This window comes from Artemia franciscana, chromosome 17, assembly GCF_032884065.1.
Source record: "Artemia franciscana chromosome 17, ASM3288406v1, whole genome shotgun sequence".
Classification (NCBI taxonomy): Eukaryota; Metazoa; Arthropoda; class Branchiopoda; order Anostraca; family Artemiidae; genus Artemia; species Artemia franciscana.
In genome coordinates this window covers 36,298,953-36,319,586 of record NC_088879.1, presented here as the reverse complement: position 1 = coordinate 36,319,586, position 20,634 = coordinate 36,298,953, and the positions used below count along the sequence as shown (strand labels likewise).

General features: G+C 36.1%; 1 protein-coding gene across 3 annotated transcripts in view; it reads left to right on the top strand.

Annotated features, from left to right (window-relative positions):
• Nucleotides 1-20,634, top strand: part of LOC136038211 (matrix metalloproteinase-2-like) — a 251,182-nt gene that overhangs the window by 146,529 nt on the left and 84,019 nt on the right. For 2 of the 3 annotated variants that reach the window (XM_065721295.1, XM_065721294.1), the window contains exons 4-5: nt 2,705-2,814; nt 12,967-13,071. In XM_065721295.1, coding sequence (XP_065577367.1) covers nt 2,705-2,814; nt 12,967-13,071 — 215 coding nt within the window. The remainder of the gene's footprint in view (nt 1-2,704; nt 2,815-12,966; nt 13,072-20,634) is intronic. The other variant, XM_065721296.1, reaches the window with a different exon arrangement.

The window sequence follows — 20,634 nt, the reverse complement described above, 5'->3', positions numbered from 1 at the left end:
GAAAGCTATTCGTATTTCGTGTTGTGTGTTTTTATTTGTCATAAAGGCAACAACAAAGTAATGTCACAAAACTAATCAAGATTTACAAATACGTGTGGTGCTACCTTTCCCCCTTCACTTCTTCTCAAACCGTCTAAACGGCTTGAATTCCATTTTCATTCTGTTGAAACGATATGGATTTTTGAACAGTTCGGTTTTGTTTGTTATAACGTCAACAGTAACAACAAAAGCGAAAGAAATCACAATAATAATCAAGATTACGGTAAAAAACTAATGAAAATAGAGTGATTGTTTAATATACAATGATTTTAATTCCTGAAAGTCTCTGCAGCTTTTTATTGTTTTAATTTAACAAATATACAAGAAAAAAATTTACAATAGTTTTTGTTTTCAGTAAAGTGTAAGTGACGCTATAGTGTTTAGAATTTTTAAGAAATGCAAGCCATAATCATGTTAGCGGCAACTTCTTCTCATTTTAAGTAAGGCTTGATTGTTCATTTTAATTTCAGTTCGTATTAGGATTTTGCTGAAAGTGATTTGTCAATAGTAAATCTAAAATGTTTTAACTCAAAGTTTAATTTAAATTATATTCTACCATTGTTGCTCTGGCCCATAGGAGACTAAAGGGACGGTAGTTTCTTTTTGTAGTAATTTCTTTTTATTGCCAGTACGACGTGATTACTTGTTTCAATTTCTGTTCGTTTTAGGATTCATTAATCTATCAATAGCATTAATTTGAAAAGTGGTCCAGATGGACCCAGAGGGGTCCGTGGGAAACTTGACAAGGGTCTACGTTGGAGTGACAAAAATGGGGAGTTCACGAAAATTTAAATCTTTTAATTAGTGAAGAACTAAAATGTTGACCTGATTTCACCCATCAATGTAAGCAGATAATATTGTAAGGAGCTCAGCGACTATTACTCGTAAAAACGGTTACAGTAACTCAGTGTGTCATCCACTGAAAACACCTAGTAACGAAAACTTTGATTGATTGTCTATCATCCATCCTAGGGCAGAACTAAGATAGATAGGCACAGAGTAAGGGTGATTCAAATAGTCTGGTTTGGTTAGATCCACACTTTCTTTGGATAAATGTATGTACGAAGTCGCTCTGATGCGGTGATATAGGTGTGGACTTTACACCTTTACACGCCATCTATGATTTTAAAAATTAAGCTGCCTTAACGTTTTCTTAACTAATGCCTCTCACAAAGCTACACAAAGGCTCATGTTCCTTATACTCATTTTCCCCCATTTTTCCTATTTTTGTGAGGATTGTGCAGAAGTTAATGATTCTGCACTGAAGCTGCTAAGTAACGTATTCATAAAAATTTAATACTAAGTTCATTTCCCATCGTTTCAGCTGTTGATTTGCTCTCAACTAGAAAAAAAAAATTGAATTTTTATCAAACATTTGTCGAACCTAGAATGTATCCAAAATAAAAATTGATAGTTACCAAGGTCAATACTGAATTTGAAAAAGAGAGAATTAATTCCATTCCGAGAAATGCTTATTTAATCGGATTTTGTGCCCCATCTAAGATTTTCGATGTACAATTCTATTGACTTTAGTGATAATAGCTAAGATTACTTCGATTGAAATCGAACACAGCAAGGAAAAAAAAATAATAGCTACCAGGGATATTATGGAATTCCGAAGGAGAAAATTGGGAAGGGGGTAATATGCATTTTTGAATAAAATATATTCGAAGAATTTTTGATTTTTGTTTTTTTTTCAAAAAGAAGTCCAAAAAAAGAGATATCTTTCAAGAAAAATACCATTCAAAATTTAAAGGGGTGCGTCAAGTAACCCCATCAGTGCACTGGGCCTAAGTTAACTTGGGAAAATCTTGGTAGGTTAAGTTAAGTAGTTGACAAAGTGTAGTTGAAAATATGGGGGGGGGGCAAATTTGTCATTTTTCCTTTTTTTAAGTGAAAACACCAAAAAAAGCATTTTTCAAATCTAGGGGGTAGGGGGCAAAAAATCTAGGGGCCTGCAAAAAAATATAGATGGTGCATGTAACACCTGCTCCCTTCTCCTCCTTTGACGCTACTGTTCTATAGTAATATGATCGAGGTCTTACAGATAGTGGGGATATTTTTCTTCGGGGGTTTAAAGGCGCGGCTAAAAGGCTATAAAATTCAGCGTTAGATTGTTCATACTAGTTTGTTTGACTGCTTTATTTTTTTCCACAGAAATGTTAAAGAGTGTTTTGATGGGGAGTGTTTAGCATTAGTCTAGCACAGGGGTTTTTTTTGAAGGGAACCCTCGAAAATTCTGAAAACTACTTCAAACAATCATAAATATTGACTTATTTCAGTTCTAAATTGCTTTATTTTAACCCCCTTCTTCCTAATGAAGCAATGATAACTTTTATACTCCCTTCTTATTTTGTAGTAGCGTGACTATTTTCTCTTCCTCCCCCCTCCCCTGATCAATTGGTGTCCGCTGTTAATAAATAAGTTACTCTATTATAGAAATATATTTTGGGAATATACACAGTGGGCTGTATTTTTCTCAATTAGGGGAGTAGGGTCATGTGAAACAGTGCAAGGAGTGTTGAGAATGAGATAAGTAAGTGTTTACTTAATGAGTGTAGTTTAATTCTAAACTGAGGCACGTGTTCTTTAGTTTGTAGTATTTTTACATTTTCAGTCCAATTAAAATTTGTTATCTCAATCAATTATGTGTTATTTTTTTCAGAGGTTTGGAGGGATTCCTGAAACAGGTATTGTTGATACTGCCACAAGAAAACTGATGAACAGAAAGCGATGTGGCCTACCTGATAAAATTACAGATGGCTTCCGCGCAAAGTAAGCTGACTGTTTGATTGTTTCATAATTTATTTTTATTTATTTTTTCATGGTGTTTTGTTCTTTTCTTTATAGGTGTTTCCTTGTTCCTCTTCTTTCGTTGGTGAGAGAAATTTAATTCGATCAAAATAAAAATCGTAGGTGAGTTGACAATAGCAAGAAATTTAATTCGATCAAAATTATATTGAAAAAAAAAAAAATTTTGCGTGTTAATTTGAAGAACAAGCCCCCAGAAGTGTGGGAGAATTTACGATTTTTAAATGATTCCCAAGTCACGAGCTCCTTCTCCCATTCGTATGTGATGATGGTTCTAAAATGACTGTATATATACAGAACTGTCTATCAATAGCACGTAGACCCTATTGGTCAAATATCTTTGTTTGCAGGCAGAAACAGGCACCTCAGGAAAACGGATAATTTACTTTTCTAATGGTTTAAAACTTCACCCAAAAGAACCAATTGGAGTTTGCATTCTTATTACTGGCTTAAAATAATGCTAAGCATCAAGCTATCTGATCCGGGTGTGTAAGGTTTCAAAAAGGTGGGGTTATTTGCCTCTCGAGAAATAAGGAAGGATGTGATTGGTTTACGAAACTACAGCTCATAAATAAGTCAGTGCGATTATGAAGACTTTTTATCATAGAACAACAGGACTGTTATTGTTCATTTTCTCCTTATCGGTAATATTTTTTTAGAAGAACCAAAGATAATGGTAAAATTATAGCAAATCGTATAACTGGCTTTCGCATAAAGTGAATATACCACTCTATGCCTTTATGCTCTTTACGAATGTAATAATCGCTTCTACCTTAAATTTAAATTTAGGCACTTTTTAACCTAACCTAACCTTGTTATAAATAATTTTAGCACTGACAAAATGTAGCATTATTTTTTTAAAAACGATAGAAAAGATGGCGCTGAGAAAATGTAGGATTATTTTTCAGTTTTTGCCTCAACGGTAGAAAACAAAAACTTACAGAGAATGAACCAAACCAGTAGTCTTGACAGATCTACGTAAAAGGTTTGCGCTTAGTCGTCTATCCCAAGGAGGAGACATATGGTGTCCCAGAACAGAACGCACGTGAATGCTTTAAATGCCTTCTCACAACGATTCTTTAGTATTTCCCTCTCTTTTTCATGTTTTCTACAGTTAAAATTGATGTGATGTATATCTTCATACAATCCATATCTGTCGCAGTTGGGGGATGAGGCCACTTTTCAATGGAATAGTGTTGATCTGTCTTTGCATGGCCACATCTAAGACGAAAGAGGCATGTAGAAAGGATGCGAGATGTGAGGTAAATTTCTTTTGATGGCTGCTTATAATCACAGAGATCGAGGAGCTGGGTATGGGAAGAATGGAGCCAAGCCTCTTCTTCTTCCAAAATTTTGAAGTGATTGAACACAGAAATTCAGGATCAGTAATAGGAGTTAAGTGATCAGGCCCAGTTGGGATGCTTGTTTTGCAGCTTGATCTACTAATTTGTTTCCTGTTGTAACACCGTGTGCTGGAACCCAGATAAATAGAACAGATACACCCTTTTTGCAAGCTGTGTAACCGAATTTTCAATCTCAATGGCAACATTTCTTGCTTGGCGTTTTTGGTGTGAGAGGTAATCCCGAGCTGACGGTGAATCAGTGCAGACAATATACTTCTTATGTTTGATATCTGTTTGGTTTGATGTGACTTGAAGTGAAAATTTAAATGCCATAAGCTCTGCAGAGAAAATTGTCAGATTGGGGGGTAAACGGTAGGAAAGAGACAGGCCCTGGGAGGGTACAACTACTGCACAACTACATTTTTTTTCTGTCTTTGAGCAACATGAACAACATTCTGCTAAATTTCCCAGGAATATGATTTTCATCAGTGCTTGGGGAAGGCCCTCCTTTTTTCCAATGGTGGTCTTAGACAATTTCCCAATTCCTTTGGAGGCACCAGGAGAATCATCATCCAAATTAACAGTCAGCCTGCCATTCTCCATGAACTCTTCCATGCCAGGAAGGCAAAGGAATCTTTGGAAAGAGGGCATCTCTGTTGGTTTAAAGCAGACATTAGGGTTGTGGTAGCTAATGATTTCTCTGTAGATAATGTGGGTCTCGAGCCTTGTTTTCTTTGCAAAATATCTTGCAAAGAAATATTTTCTTCTGTAGTGAAGAGATTGGATCCCCACTTCGCAGTACATAGCTGCAATAGGAGTATATTTTAGGCCAACAGGGGCTCTTCATAAGATTGAATGGGGGGTAGTGTCAAGTTTCTTCAGGAAACATACCTTAACAGTAACATATATAAATTATCCATAGTCTATCTTGAGTATCACCACTGACTTTACGATAGTTGAAGCAAAGGCTGTAAGGGCTCCTCTTCTTCCAAGACAGAGAGCATTAATGAAGTGTTATCTTTGTTTGAGACTACCAATCAGCTCATCCAGATGGGGTTTCCATGTCATTTTTTGGTCAAATACAACTCCCAGAAAGCGTACGTGTTCTGCAACTACAATCCCTTGTCTATTCAGTTTCACCTGCGGTTTGAAAGTAGACAGGTTAAGTATTTTGTGGAAAACCCACTAACTGCCTTATGGCTTGAGAAAACCACATTATTACTATTTGCCCAAATTGATAGCACTTCTACAGCTTTTTGGGAGGCTGACTAAGCATAAAGGTTCTCTCCCCACAACTGCACCAGCAATATCATCAGTATGGAGAAAAAGCTCTGCTCCAAGTACATTTTCCAGGCTTATATCATGACAATAAACTGAGAAGAGAAGTGGAATTAGAACAGCCCCTTGAAGGAGTCCAATATCGTAAGATTTTATCTTAAACTCTGAGTAGGAGCCCCCCAAGGAGGCCTGAACTTCCCTACCCATCAAGAATTGGTGGTACCAATTTACCAGTAGGTCTGGTAAACCCAGTACAGATAGTTTTCTGATTAGTTGCCCCATATCAACTCTATCAAATGCAGAGTCCATATCTAAAAATATTACTGCTTTTCCTTTTCCTTTTTTGAAGCTTTTCCTTTTTTGGGCTGCTCTAGTCTAACTAGGGCATCAGTGGTGCTCCTTCGAAGGAGAAAGCTAAGCTCTTCAATTTGGATATGGTCTGATAATGGGGTTAAAATTCTTTGTTTTATTACCCTCTTAATTAGTTTTGTAACACAAGAAGTGAGTAATGTGGGGCGGTATGAATCTCCAGCTTAGGGTCTTTTCCTGTCTTGAGAAGCAGGATCACTGTTCCCTTATTCCACTCAGATGGTATTGCTGACTATGACAGATCTGTTTAATAGATCTGTCAGTAGCTCAACAAATGTATCTCGTAAGTTTTTCAACATGACATTTCGAATTCTCTCAGGACCAGTTGCACCAGGCTTTAGCTTTGAAGTGGTGTCTTTAACTTCTTGAAAGCTGAAAAGGGAACAGTGCCTTTTTTGGGACTAGTTTGATGGTGTGTGTACTGTAATGGAGTAACTACATTCAGAAACTTTTCTAAGAAGAGACCAAGTTTACCATTGGTTGAAGATTCTGTAGTCCTTCCCATCTGTATTTCTGCAGGGATGGGATTTCTTTTTTTTTTGCCTGAAAAAATCTGGAAGTTTCTCTATAGCTCCTGAACAGGAGTGTTGTGGCCAAATTTGTCTTCAATAAGCCTTCTCCATCCATCTTGTGTCTCAGTCTTTAGTGTCTTTTTGAATTCTGCTGTCTTTTGTTTAAAAACTATTTTATTTTCAGTTGAGGGGAATCTAGAGAATTTATTTTTTGCTTTTTTCTTCTTTAGGTAGGCTTTCTGGTATTTACTGTTCCATCCCGAATTAGAATTTTGTCTTTTAGGATGAGGTTGTTTGTAACCAAATATTCTTTTTGAAGAAGCTATAATAGCTTAAGTAATCTTATTAGATAAAGCTTTTTGGTCTGAATTGTGTTTTCAAGAGTTTCAGAGTTTGTCTTGGAATTTCCAGAATTTTACTGGCTGGTACCCTAACCTTACTGGGTTAATCTTTCGTTTCAATGATACAGTCTCATGGTCAGTGTCAAAGTCACAGGATTTCTGGATTTCTGCACTATTTATAATATCTGTTGATGTGAAAGTGAGGTCAATGGCTGAGTGCTTGGCTGTCTTTGGGCTCAGCCGTGTATTTAGGTCTTTGGTGCTGACAAGGGACAACTTATTTTTGGGTTCCAGGATGTAATTGGTTAGAGAGGTTGCAATTAAATTCTCCAGTGATAGTGTCCCATATTCTGTTGCGTTTGTTAAAATCACCACTAATTATTTTCACAGGGCCTCTTGTATTCACGATCAGTTTGAGTCGTTTCAGGGAGAACTTATTTGTCTTTGGAACATGACAGTTTAGCAATACTAATCCACTTATCACTTCCAAGTAGTTTTATGTCAATTATACCAATCTCCATTTCCCCTTGTTGACTGGGGTCATGTATTTTAAAAGATAAGTCATTTTTCACAAGTGACATTAGGCCACCACCTGTTTTGTGGACACTGTCCCAACGGACAGTATTGTACCATTTTAAATCATGGAAAGTATTCTCCTGTTTTAAGAAGGTCTCTTGAAGTATAAAAAAAAATCAGGAGAATGCCTGACTAAAATGTTAAGGAGTTCTTTTCTTTTGGCTTGGTTGAATCCCTGGATATCTAATTGGAACACTGAAAAGGAGCTATTCATTGGTTTGTGAGGGGGCTAATCTGGGTCTCTGTGGCTTATTACTACTACTTTCTAGGCTAGGTATAGCCTCCTTTCCTTTACATTTTCTTTCAACTTTGCCAAGGCTCCTGGTTTGTGGAGGGTCATTAGTGGTTGTAGGGCTTGATTTAACTCTGTTTAGGTTTCCAGCGACATTGGTCAGGCTAAGGGCTGAATTTTCAAGACCAACTGCTAGTATCTTTGACACCAATTTGCAAAGTGATATTATTATCTGAGTCAGATCAGGGATCTATCTTGCCAAAACTTCAAACATGCTCATATACTTCTTGTTCAGGTCCTCAACTGGATTGTGATTAGGATGTCAAAGGAGGGAAGCAGTCTTTATAGGCCATAGGGATATGTTTTATTTTTGTTCGAAGTCCCTTCTTCGAGGCCTCAGCAGCAGTCCTCATTGGGATATTATTGGTGAAAGAATTAGTTACAATTGCTTTCTTCTCCATGAATGCTATGCACTCACTAGGATTAGCAGCATGGTTACCACTGGAGTTAGGGAACTTGAGAACCTGATCTTGCTTTACTGTTTTGCATTGAGGACATTGATTATGGGTGTGCTGTCCGCTGCATAATCAGCTTCTTCTGCCTCTTTGGCAATTTAAAGCCGTTTGGCCAAAACACTGGCTACTGAAGCATTATATTGCTCGGGGGATAATCTGCTTAACTGTATACCTTGCATCCCAAACAGAGATTTTCAGAGGAAACTGAACATCCAGATTGAAGGTGCAAACCAAATGGATAACTGATGGGCTTGGGTTCTTAAAGGTCAATGTCACTTGTTCTATTCTATTTTCAACTTGGACCTCCTTGACAAAATCATCCAGATGGGTGACCTCCTCAGATGGGATAAAAACAATACCTTTTCTATTTCTGATTGAAGCAGGGTTGGAGCTAGGACCAAGCAAAAACTTTACTTTACAGCCATCTATATATATAAAAATAAGTTGTCTGTCTGTCTGTCTGTGGATCAGGTGATTTCGTTAATAATATACCATTTAAAACACCAAAATGAACATGCTGGAGTAGTCACTCGATGAGAGAGGGTGTCAGAACGGAGAATGAAGGTCCCAGGTTCAAATCCTGGATAGGCTAAAAAAGGTAAAAAACTAAAAACTAAAAAAAAAACTGAAAAAACTAAAAAAAGGCAAAAACTACAAAAAAAAACTAAAAACTAATAAAAAAAATAAAAAAGCTAAAAAACTAAAAAAACTAAAAAACTAAAAAAAAAACTTAAAAAAAAGGAAAAAACTGAAAAATAGAAGAGAAAAAGAAAACTAATAAAATTAAGAATAAAAATAAAAAAAAATAAAAAAGATAAAAACTAAAAAAACTAAATTAGCAATCACCATCAACAAAGCTCAAGGGCAATCATTAGAATCATGAGGTATAGATCTGAATATGGATTGTTTTTCCCATGGACAATTATATGTTGCATGTTCAAGAGTCGGTAAACCTGACAATCTAAATAAATGACGACACTCAAAGAGAAAGCGACCGGGACAAAAGGAATGTTCGATTAGCAATCAACAAAGCACCGGGACACAGGGAGTATAAATGACGACCAGGACATAAGTAAAAAAAAAACTAAAAAAACTAAAAAGAAGGTAAAAACTACAAAAAAACTAAAAAGAAAAAAACAACTAAAAACTAATAAAAAAACTAAAAAATCTAAAAATCTAAATAAACTAAAAAAGAAAAAAAAGAAAAAAGGAAAAAAATAAAGGAGAAAAACAAAACTAAAAAACGAATGTATATACAGACCGGGACACCGGGATACAAATGACGACCGGGACACAGGGAATATAAATGACGACCGGGACACAGGGACACAACTATAACGAGGACGCCGGGGGGCACAGGGGGATATAAATGACGACCGGGACACCGGGACACAAGGAATATAAATGACGCCCGGGACACTCAAAGAGAAATCACAGACTGGGACACCGGGACACAAATGACGACCGGGACACAGGGAATATAAATGACGACCGGGACACAGGGACATAACTACAAAGGGGACGCCGGGGTCCCCTTTGTCATATAATCGTCATATAAATGACGATGGCGACTCAGGGAATGGTCGATTAGCATTCACCATCAACAAAGCTCAAGGGCAATCATTAGAATCATGAGGTATAGATCTGAATACGGATTGTTTTCCCATGGACCATTATATGTTGCATGTTCAAGAGTCGGTAAACCTGACAATCTATTTATATGCACAGACAATGGGACAGCAAAGAATGTTGTATATTCGCAAGTTTTACGTAGTTAAAAACATATATATATATATATATATATATATATATATATATATATATATATATATATATATATATATATATATATATATATATATATATATATATATATCTATCTATCTATATTCACAGGTGGGACATAGGGACACAACTACAATGGCGCGTAAACAATATGGCGCGTAACGACTTACGCGCGCGGGGGGGCTTGGGGGGGGCGCGAAGCGCCCCCACCAACTAGGTGTTGGGGTGGCGCGAAGCGCCACCCCAACAGCTAGTTTACTGCTATATCTGAAGTAGAAAGTATAGCAGAAGCTACTGATTGGATTGCAGCTACTGTAATACTGGAGTCATCTGGTCCAAGTCTTTCTAAAAAAAGGGGGTTGATAAGCACTCTCAAGCAGTTTGGAAGATACAAGATGAAGGAGTCTAGGAAAATTTGCATTAAGCACAATACCAATCAAAGCACGCCAAATGCCAAAAAGGCACAACAAAACGAGTGTACTTTTATCATGGACTCCATGGGCAGAGTCCCTTGGTATTTAATCGAAAACCGTGGCACAGAGCTATCCTCACGTGGGAAATGGTAATTTTAAATATATTTTGTTCATTTCAATTTAAATTCGTCTTTTTTTTTTCAGCATACTATTGCACTCTTAATTCAGTGAAGCTATATGGAAGATGTTTTTTTTGTCACCGCCGTATATATTGCTACTGTTGCGTCATGATATATATTTATCTTCACGTTTCTAGTACTATCTACATTGCTTATTCTTAAGGTAATGCGACAGTTGCTGTACATGTTTTTCAGGCAATAAGCAGAAGAGGAAAGGGTGCCTGACGCAAGCACCTCACCTACCCGTCATAATATGTAGTTAGATCTACCCTCGCATGACAGAAAACACCTGAGCTATGATTAGCGTGATACCGAATAATAAACTTACTTTCACATTTCACCTTTGCTACTTTAGGTCAGAATCAGGATCTTCTTCATTTGTTTACAGTATGCTCAGAAGTATGATTCTACGTCATCATCAGAAGTACTTGTACTAAGCTTTAGAATAGAATTAAGGCACCTATTAATGATGGCTTTGTTATTTTTGATAGCCAGATTCTTATATGAAAAGGGATTAGTCAATGTACCATCTTCTATCCTTCACTTTATCAAATTTAGTATCCTTGAGTTACAATCGCAAGTACGTAAATCCTCTATCAAATAGCATCTTACTTTTATAATGCTTTTAACGAGCCTACAAAGGGCCTTCAAAGGAAGAAATAATAATAATAAAAACAAACAAAAATAATACACTTGCGGTATCAGACAACAAACGTCAACCTGCCTCCAAATCTGTTTCACGATGAAGATGAAGAAAAATTTTGGTTGTCGATTCATTTCAGGTTTGATGTTGAGCTATTGAATCATGCTGATGATGTAGTAGCCTTCATCCGCACTATATCTTCTACATCGCACTATAACCTTCAGCCACCTTCTATCTAGCAAAATTTTCATATTTTTAGTGCTGAATGGGCTAAAATTGGTTTATCGTTTACTGATTATAATAGTGTTCTACTTGTTTATGACTCTAAGAGTAATGATGATGTTTCGCTTATGGTGAATTTTTGACGTCCTATGATTTCTTCATCCAAACCTCTCTTATTACAGGGACTATACCCTGCAGCAAAAAGTCGCCTAGGCCAACGCAGCAACGCACCCCTTCATGACAACCTATTCAAAGCCTCCCTCTTTACACATTTCAAGAAGTTCCAATTTCTGTTTAATCGTCCCTTACTACTTCCTCCCTCCTGACCTGGTTTTATTTAGTCCTAGAGAGTTGAAGAAAATGGCGATCCTTGGCAATCTTTCATCCTTCATGGGTAGAAAGCGTCCTAAACACCTCAACCTTTCTCTCATTATAGCCCTAAAAATTGAAATTGAACCACAATCTTTGTACAGCTTACTATTTTGAAATAGGGCCAGTCAGACGGGTGCCAAAAATAAATCGTAGACACTTTCACTGGAAAGCTTCTAGTAAATCCTTCTCCGTTTTTCGGAGCGCCCACTTTTCAGGTCCGTACTTGACCCTTGTCATCACTGTATCTTCCGATATCTAGCCTTGGTTTGTTGACTTGTCTTCCTATTCTTGCAAATGTTTTTCTGCCGTCAATGAACACCCTGGGTCTTGGCTATTCTTATTTCAACGTTTTCATTGCATTCAAAACCTTTAGTAATAATACTATCTAGGTAAGCGAAACTGTCTAATTGATGGATATTCTTTATTCTTTTTGCCCCTATGTTACTCAACATCTTCACCTTCTCTTGTTCCCTGTCTAAGCGACTTAGTCTTCTCGGCATTAATCTTCAAACCTATCCTTGCACTCTGAATTCACAAAACCAAATCGCTCTCTTACCTTGAACATCCCATCGGCTATAGTATGTATAAATAACAACCAACGCTAAACATAACAAGCGAGAATGCAAGCATTACTCATGGCTGAAAACAAACATGAGATAGAGGGAGGAGAAAGAGAGATAAAGAAAGAAAAAGCTTTATTAAAAGCATCACTTATACTCGATTCATTTTGGATTAAACTGGTGAAGTAATATATTTATTCATTTCTGTCGTTACTGTTTTTTCTTATTAATTGTGTTTTCTTATATGTTTTATTATGTGACATTTTACGTCTATAATATTAATTTATGTCTAAACCACTAATACAGTGAGGAAAAAAGTGGAGTTAAAGAGAGAGAGAGAGAGAGAGAGAGAGAGAGAGAGAGAGAGAGAGAGAGAGAGAGAGAGAGAGAGAGAGAGAGAGAGAGAGAGAGAGAGAGAGAGGAGAGAGAGAGAGGAGAGAGAGAGAGAGAGAGAGGAGAGAGAGAGAGAGAGAGAGAGAGAGAATTATCATGAAATGGTGGCAAGTGACTTATGTCAATATCCGACAGCCTTTTTTTACCACGGCAACTTTTCCAAAAGCATTATCTTCTCCAAATATTTGGGATATCCTCCTGTTATGACACGAACGCAGAAGAAAAAGCAGAAATTTACAGAAACAGAAATACAGAATTCGAATAGAAGACAGATATGTAATGGGCGGATAGATTTATAATGGGCAATAGAATCATTCATTCATTAGTGCCTAGTTATCAGATTCTTTATGATTTGTCAAGAAATTGTATTTTATTTTTGTCAGAAGGTCAAGTAACAATGCTTCATATGTACATCAAATTCGACATAAGCGCAGAAAGAGATACATTCTCCAGGGCCAAAAGTGGAAGCATGTAAATCTGACATGGAGGTAAGGAAATTTTTGGTAATACCTTTTTGTCCTTTTTTCACGTGGTTTATTATTTCTGATATTTCTGAATAATGAATAATGAATTTCTGACCTACTCATAAGCAGTGGAGCTTCAAAGTATTCAAATATTTGCTCCCTGTTGATAATTTTTTTAAAATAAAATGAGGGTTTAAATAGGATTAACAATTAAGAGCTTAGGTTTTTCTTGAGCATCTCGAAAAACGGAAAGAAAAAATTGAGTTTTTTAACTTGATATTTATGAATAATTGGTTTATGATTTAGAATTTTTTATTCCTTTTTTATTTTTTATGAAAAAAATAATTCATTAAACATTGTTAAATGATAATGAAATATTATGTTAACTTACCATCCTCACCGACCAGAGTAAGGCGGAAATAATTGCTTCCAAATTTGAAAGGTCGGATAGTAGATTTAGTTGAAGGGTGGAATGCCCTCGAAAGAGACGTTGCTGTTACATCAAAGCCTTCTGGTCTAATAAGGGACAGATTATATTTATAAACAAACGCGTTTAAAGTACAATTCAGAAGTGGTAAGCTTCTATTTTTTTTACTCGATGAGAGAAAGAAGACATGTTTTTGTTTCAACATCTTCGACAAGGGGAAGTGACTCAGGAAAAGTCGGGCAAAAAAAAATATTTTACTCTCAACACCATCTTATCTATATTGAAACAGATGGCGTAAAAATAAAATGATCCCTCAACCTTGCAGAAAAAGAAACAACTATAAATATTCCTGCACACGGGGGTGAATTGGGCGTATCATAAAATTTTTATCCAAATAGTCCCTCCCGTCTTCTATTGAAACTAATGAAAAGATTATTAGGATTTCACAGATATTTGGAATCAAGATACACTTTTTCTTAAGGTCAAGTTCCAGTGCAAGAATATAAAACCCCTTCCATCCTCTGATCCTCCCTTTGTGAGCAATTCACTCCTGAATTAATAACTAGTTTGATTTGACCTTATTTCATTTACCACAATGTTATTAGTATTAGTTTTTACTTGTTTATATATATATAAATTTATGCTTACATAATTCAAATTTATAAGGATGATTCTTAGGTTGCAATATTACTCGGGCATATTCAACTTATAATCCTCCTCCAACATCCTCCCTTCAAAAAAAAACAGAAATCTAGTATATTTTAAACACTGTGATTATTATCATAGCAAAAACAAAATTAAAAAGTAGAAGAGAGAAAAAAAAAAATCAAACTATGATGAAAATCCAAGAGTTTACGCTTCTGCACATTTTTATTCTTTTTTATCTTTGTTTTCGGGTGAGGTCAGATAGGGTAAATAAGAAAAGGTCATGGTGGTAGATAGACCGATTCAATAAGAGCAAAATTATCATCACCTGTACTATTCATAGTGGTACACGATATCTACGAGAATGCAGATGTACAAATTTATAAGTAGCCTAAGATACACCAAAAGGAAATGGCACTTGTATTTCTGCAAGCAGATTGCCCCCTAAGAACAAAACGGCAAGCTTGAGAGGTCAGTACTGTCAGTTGCTCACATAGCAAATAGACTATTTATCAAAAAGTAAAATGAACCCTTTTTAATAAATTTTGAAAAATGCTTTACCTCTCACTGAGACTATGTTTCTTGACATTACTCCAACTAGGTATGGCTCTCAAGTGAATAAAAACTTGACAGCCATGCTAATTGGAGTAGAGCCAAGACAGATAGTCTCAGTGAGAGGCAAAGCTGGCACAAACTTTTTCAGAATTTTATTAAAAAATGGCTCATTTCACTTGTTGACAGATAGTCTTTCATCCATCCTAGGATGGAACTAAGGTAGATAGACATTGAGTATGGTGCTCTTTCGACATATCCCATGGAAATTCTTCCCTTCTTCTGCAGGTATGAAGGGGGGATAGCTTAGCACCAAAGGCTAGGGAGTGTTGTAACCCTTGCACTGAAATGGTCCATAATCTGCATCGATTGTGTTTTTGATAGATAGTTTTCTAGTTTAGTGTCCAAAGTGCCGCTAGGAAACTTACTTAGGGACAGAGGAGGGACTAATACCACCATGATTTAAATGGGAATACTCCCCATTTTCCTCTTTCAATACATTGCTAAAGTGTTATCTTCATCCCTGGGGGACTGTCACCCCCCCCGTTACGTCTCCTTGGCAGTGATCATGTATGCTGTATGCCTTAAATGTGTTTTTGACGTCACACTGAGTTAGCGCGTTCGAAATATTGATTTAGTCACCTACTAGACACGAGATGTTCATTACGGTGCGCAAGCAGGTCAACAGTAAAGCGCTGTTGTCATTCTGAAATTTATTCTTCTATTTTTCTCAGTGAATCAGATTTAAAAATCCTCTTCCTTTATGATTGATCTGGCTTCCCTCAGAGTAGAAACAGAATATCTGTTATACCCATAGGTATTGTTTCTTTAAATCGTAAATTCATTGCCTGAATTAATACTAGATCATAAGTAACGCAATAGCTTTACCTAAGTAAAGAGTGAAGAGTGCACAATGTTTTTTTTTTTTTACCAAGGTGCTTCGAATGGAAGGAGTTTCGGTAGAAACTTTGTAATTGATTCATTCGATAAGAAATTGAAAGTTTAGTGCCCCCCTCTCACGCACCTTCCCTCCTAAAACATCCGTTCAAATTTTGAGATATTCATCTTGTTCAGCATAGTTGAAAAATCCAATAACTATCCAATGACTCACAGGGAATGAGGAGGGATATGATCAATTAACCCAAATTCAATAAGTACACGATGCTACAGGTATTACTGCTGCTATTACTAGTACTACTACTGCTGCTACCCCCACCACCACTACTACTGCTAATTCTGCAAAGGCTAAACCTATTGTTACTACTACTAAGGCTGGATATTTCAAAATACATTTTGAATGTTTTCTATTTTTGTAAAATTTTTAAGCCTTTTAGAAACGAATATCAGGTACTAGTATGATATATACCACCGACCTAATATTCTTCATCTAAGTAGAACCTGTTTTTCTGACGCTCAATCCTAAGGAAATATACCTAAGCATGACAAAAACATAATGCCTTCGATACGAATTTGGGCTATATATTTGCACATTAGGGGGGGGGGGAGCGTAAAGTATAGCGGGTTGCATCCCTAGTGTGTTAGGTACAATTATTCTGCATATTATGAAGTAAGAATGGTTTTCTAACTTCACACTGTCCAAATACTTTACCCCCCCCCCCACTAATGTGCAAATGTATTAACCCAAATTATATATTTTCCATTTATTCTGTCACTTCTCTTTTTCTTGTCTCACGCTAAGCTGAAAGAAACTTAAAAAAAAAAACAGTTCTATAATGTGTCAATGAATGAACAACTTTGAGCAGTCGGGGGTATATCATAAAATCACCGAATATCAGTATTCATAAATTAAACTGTCAATCCCCATTTTTTTTTCAGAAATCTTGGTTATGATTGTGTTTTTCTTTCGTTCTTTTTTCAGTGTTATGAGAAATTAGGACACATTGCTTGAAATTGGGATTGTTTTCAGTAAAATACAAATTATGCTCTAGTCTTTAGATGGTAAGGGGGGCGTCAGCCTCACTACCGTTAGTTTCTACTGGTTTGAGTTTGACTCGGTTACTTATTGTATTTTCTGTTCTTTTTGGGTTCCGTTTATTAATAATGGTGATTTGTGGTAGTTTTACGCTTGGAAAATTATTTACCTTTATTTAGGCTCATCTTTGGTTTAATGTAGCTATTTAATTTTCTTTGAAAAACATCTTTTGCGGAAAAGGTTTTATATAATTAATAATATACAGAAAGCTTTGCAGTTTGCGAGCAGATAAAACAGCCACCACCCATCTAATAACATTGGTGGCAATTACAGATATTTGAAAAGTATAGCTAAACTATGTTATCTTGTGTGTCAACTGTTTCAAGCACCTAGAAGAAACCTCGCCAGGTGGCGCTGGAGACAAAGAACAAGAAAAGTGACGAAAACATATGCTCTCTCTGAATTTAATATAAAGAAGTAGTCTATAATTCAAATATAGCCTATGATAGCTGAGTGGGTTCATGTTCTACTTGGGAATATGAGGTCCTGGCATAGATCTCCACTCCCGCAAGGTCGGGCCACAGGGTTGCTACTTATGTCTTAAAAAAAAAGACCCAGCAAGCCAAGCATCAATTCAAAGTCTCACTCGGCAGCATTTACTGGAGGATCTTTATCCTTTGTCTTTTTAGTTCAAATGTAAATATTTCCCACAGTTGCCCATTCAATTTTTCCATTTGTTAAAATATAGTAGTCTACAGCAGGGGTTTTCAGCCCTTCGGTAAAAATAGAATCGTGTTGTTGTGGCGCAAGACACCATCAATTTGCTGGCCAAGATTCTTTAATGTGATGTAAATACATGATGTTAAATCAATTAAGCCTGTAAAACAAAAAAAAATGTAATTTAATAGCAATATCATCCAAATCATTTGGTAAAACTGACCATCTAGTTGATAAAATACATTGGCCCCTTCCCCCAAATACTTTGGCTTGTGATGCCTCCGATCTATAGTTCAAAACACATCCAGTGATAGTACTGTGGATTGATCCTCAGTAATACGGGTGCCAGGGATAGATCCTTGATTCACTATGGTTAGGCGACAAGCTTAATTGTGTCCCTGTATAAAGAGACAACTGAAATGTCAATTCAATATCCTATGGGCAAGCAATGATTCTGGAGGAATTTGTCCCTTTTTTTTAGTTCAAATATACCTGTTTCCGACTACGACTAGCCAAGATTCCATGAAAATGCTGCTTGAACTCTGAGACTCGCGTTCCTTTTCTAAAAATGCTGATTCCTTTGAACCATATCTAGATTATTTGTTCAAGGTCGGGGGGGGGGGGGGGGCAAATTTTTTTTGCAGAATGCAACAAAAATTCCTAATATATGTATCTTTTTTTAATATTTTACGAGTCGGACGAAATTTGGGGGGGGGGGGGTATTTTTGAGAGTTGTCCAAAAATGCAAGAATGATGTGTTCTATATTCAAAGTGACAGTCGGAAGGGTGGACCACCTTCAGCGTAAACTGATGAATATGAATATGAACTGACCGAACAGGGCATAAAAGCAAAATGCAAACTATAGCAAAGTAACGAGTAAAGAGCCAGAGGAAACGACCAGAAGAAAGATAAATAGAGCAAGTATTTTGCTTGTATTGAACAAAACGGTTTTAGTGCAGATGAAAACTAAAGAGAAATAGATGCAGTACAGTTACATCAATTCACGGAAATGCTGGGGAGGGGGTGGCAAAGTGTATATTTTTTATTAAAAATTACACATTTTGCGCCCAGTTCTGATCAATTTATTTATTTATTGTGGGGATTATGATGATATGGTGATATGATATTCCCGGAGGAAAAATAAAGTAACTATGTTTTTTTTTTTTTTTTTTACATTTATTTGCATAATGTGATGATATTCGTGGTGTCAGTGGCCAGCTGTTCTTTTTATTTTAAAGATTTTGTTTTCTCTACCCCTCATATGGACCTGATTTGCTTTTTAGGGGGGGTAGCAATAATTTTTTGTTTATTATATTTTTGTAAATAAATCGTTCTCTTTCAATCAACTCATCATTTGTCAGTATTTTGGTCATCCACGTCCTGCATAATTTAATAAGTATATACTGTTAAATTCCTAATGTTGCTAAAAACGCCAGTTTTGAAAAAAAAGAGGTATGTAGCCATCCTACTACCCCCCATTTAAATTGTGCCATACATTTCCTGAATTGTAAAATCTAACTCATTTATCAGCCTTTTGATTTCTATACCTGGGATAATGCAAAATGTCTAATATCGACTAAAATTCCTAATATTGCCAAAACTCCAGTTTGGAAGCTATAATACATAGGTGACAACCCTGCTTCCCGGCATTAAACTTGTGTTGTAAGTTTCCTCATTTATCCTCATCTTGCGTCACCCAAAATCTAACCCATCTATCAGCAAAGATTTTTTTTCATCCTTAATAACTAAATAATCTATACGCATTCGGTCCCCCATCAAAAAGGTTTTCTATGTTTAGAAACATTTTTTTTTAGACAAGGAAAAATCTAAGCGATTGACTCATCGTTTTTTTTCCTATTTTTGTTCCACTATTATCGATTTTAATCATCGTTCTGATTTTCCCTTAATAAAACTGTCGAATTTCTTTATGATCTTCTCTCTTAGAATCTTGTGAATGGTTTAGTTGAATGACCTATGTCTTATAGTGAACAGATGGCACATGTATTTTACTCTGGTCTTAAGGTAAGAATGAATTTTAAAGTCAAAGCCAAGCATGAATTCGAAAGGTCTTGTGTACGCTCTTGTTAATGTTTCAAAATTTTGCTTACCAGGACACTTTAGGTTTTGAAAGGACACAGGATCATCATTTAACTGAGGGCATTCTCCCTCCCCCAACATAGATTATTTTTGTGCCCCTTCTAGATTTTGAAAAACTCCCCTTTGAAGTATTTTCGTCGAAAAATACACTGTTTAGGTATTACCACTGAAGAAATTGAAAAAAAAGAGACAAAATTGCCTCCCCTAGATTAAAAAAAACGTTTCCCCCCCCTCCTCTACTTACATTTATGTGATTTGATAACATTGAAGGACTTATTATGTACAAAAAGAAAAACATAAATTACTTTCTCATTATTCTGCTGTAAAAATTGTGTTTCAATGTCAGGGGCTTAGATTGATTCCAGCTGATTGGCTCTTCTCTGGGAATTTTAAGCCAGTAAAAGCAAGGAAAGTTTTGATTCGCAAGATATATATCAAGAAAACTTTCTTTTTCTTTTCCAACCCTTTTCCAACTTTTTTGTAATATTAGCGATTTCTTCTCTAATGTGTCAATTCGAGCGGGAGGTAAGTGCAGGTCACTATTTTATGTATGACGTGACTTTCTTAGTGTTACTATTATCCAAATAGATAAAATAGAATTCCAAAAGGTTCATTCGGCTTCTTACTCTGTTCAACAGAATCTTACTGTGGTTATGTATGATAATATATGTAGAAAGAGGTTATTGAATCTAAACAAACTCCCCACCACCCAAAAACGTGTTGCTTACAGTTAGGTTTCTGGTTAGGCAAACGCATGCTTTTTACCAACCCTGACGTCGCTATGAGGCCACAATGGTCGTTTAGATTAGAGACCATCTAGCAACACCGTGGCAAATAAAAAAGAGACAGATTGAAAATTAAATAAAAACATCAGTTGTATGTACTTTTCAACTCTTTATAACTTTTGCTTTAAGCTGGGCCAAACATAAAATTTTACTTTTTCCAATAAGGGTAAGGGTATTTTCCAATAACGGGTATTTGGGTATTTTTCCAATGCTTTTTCGTTAGTGCACAGTAGCCAAGCCCTGTCTTTTTCATAATATGAAAAGACAAAATACAAAAAATAACAATGAGAAAATAATAAACAATATATAAGAAACAATTATAATGAGAAAAAACAAAAACTTGTTCGGCCCTCCATTTAGGGTTAAATAAAAAGTAGGTCGTCCCCAGATGGGCGGGAAAATGTCGTAAGAAAGGATTGAAAGGAAATTA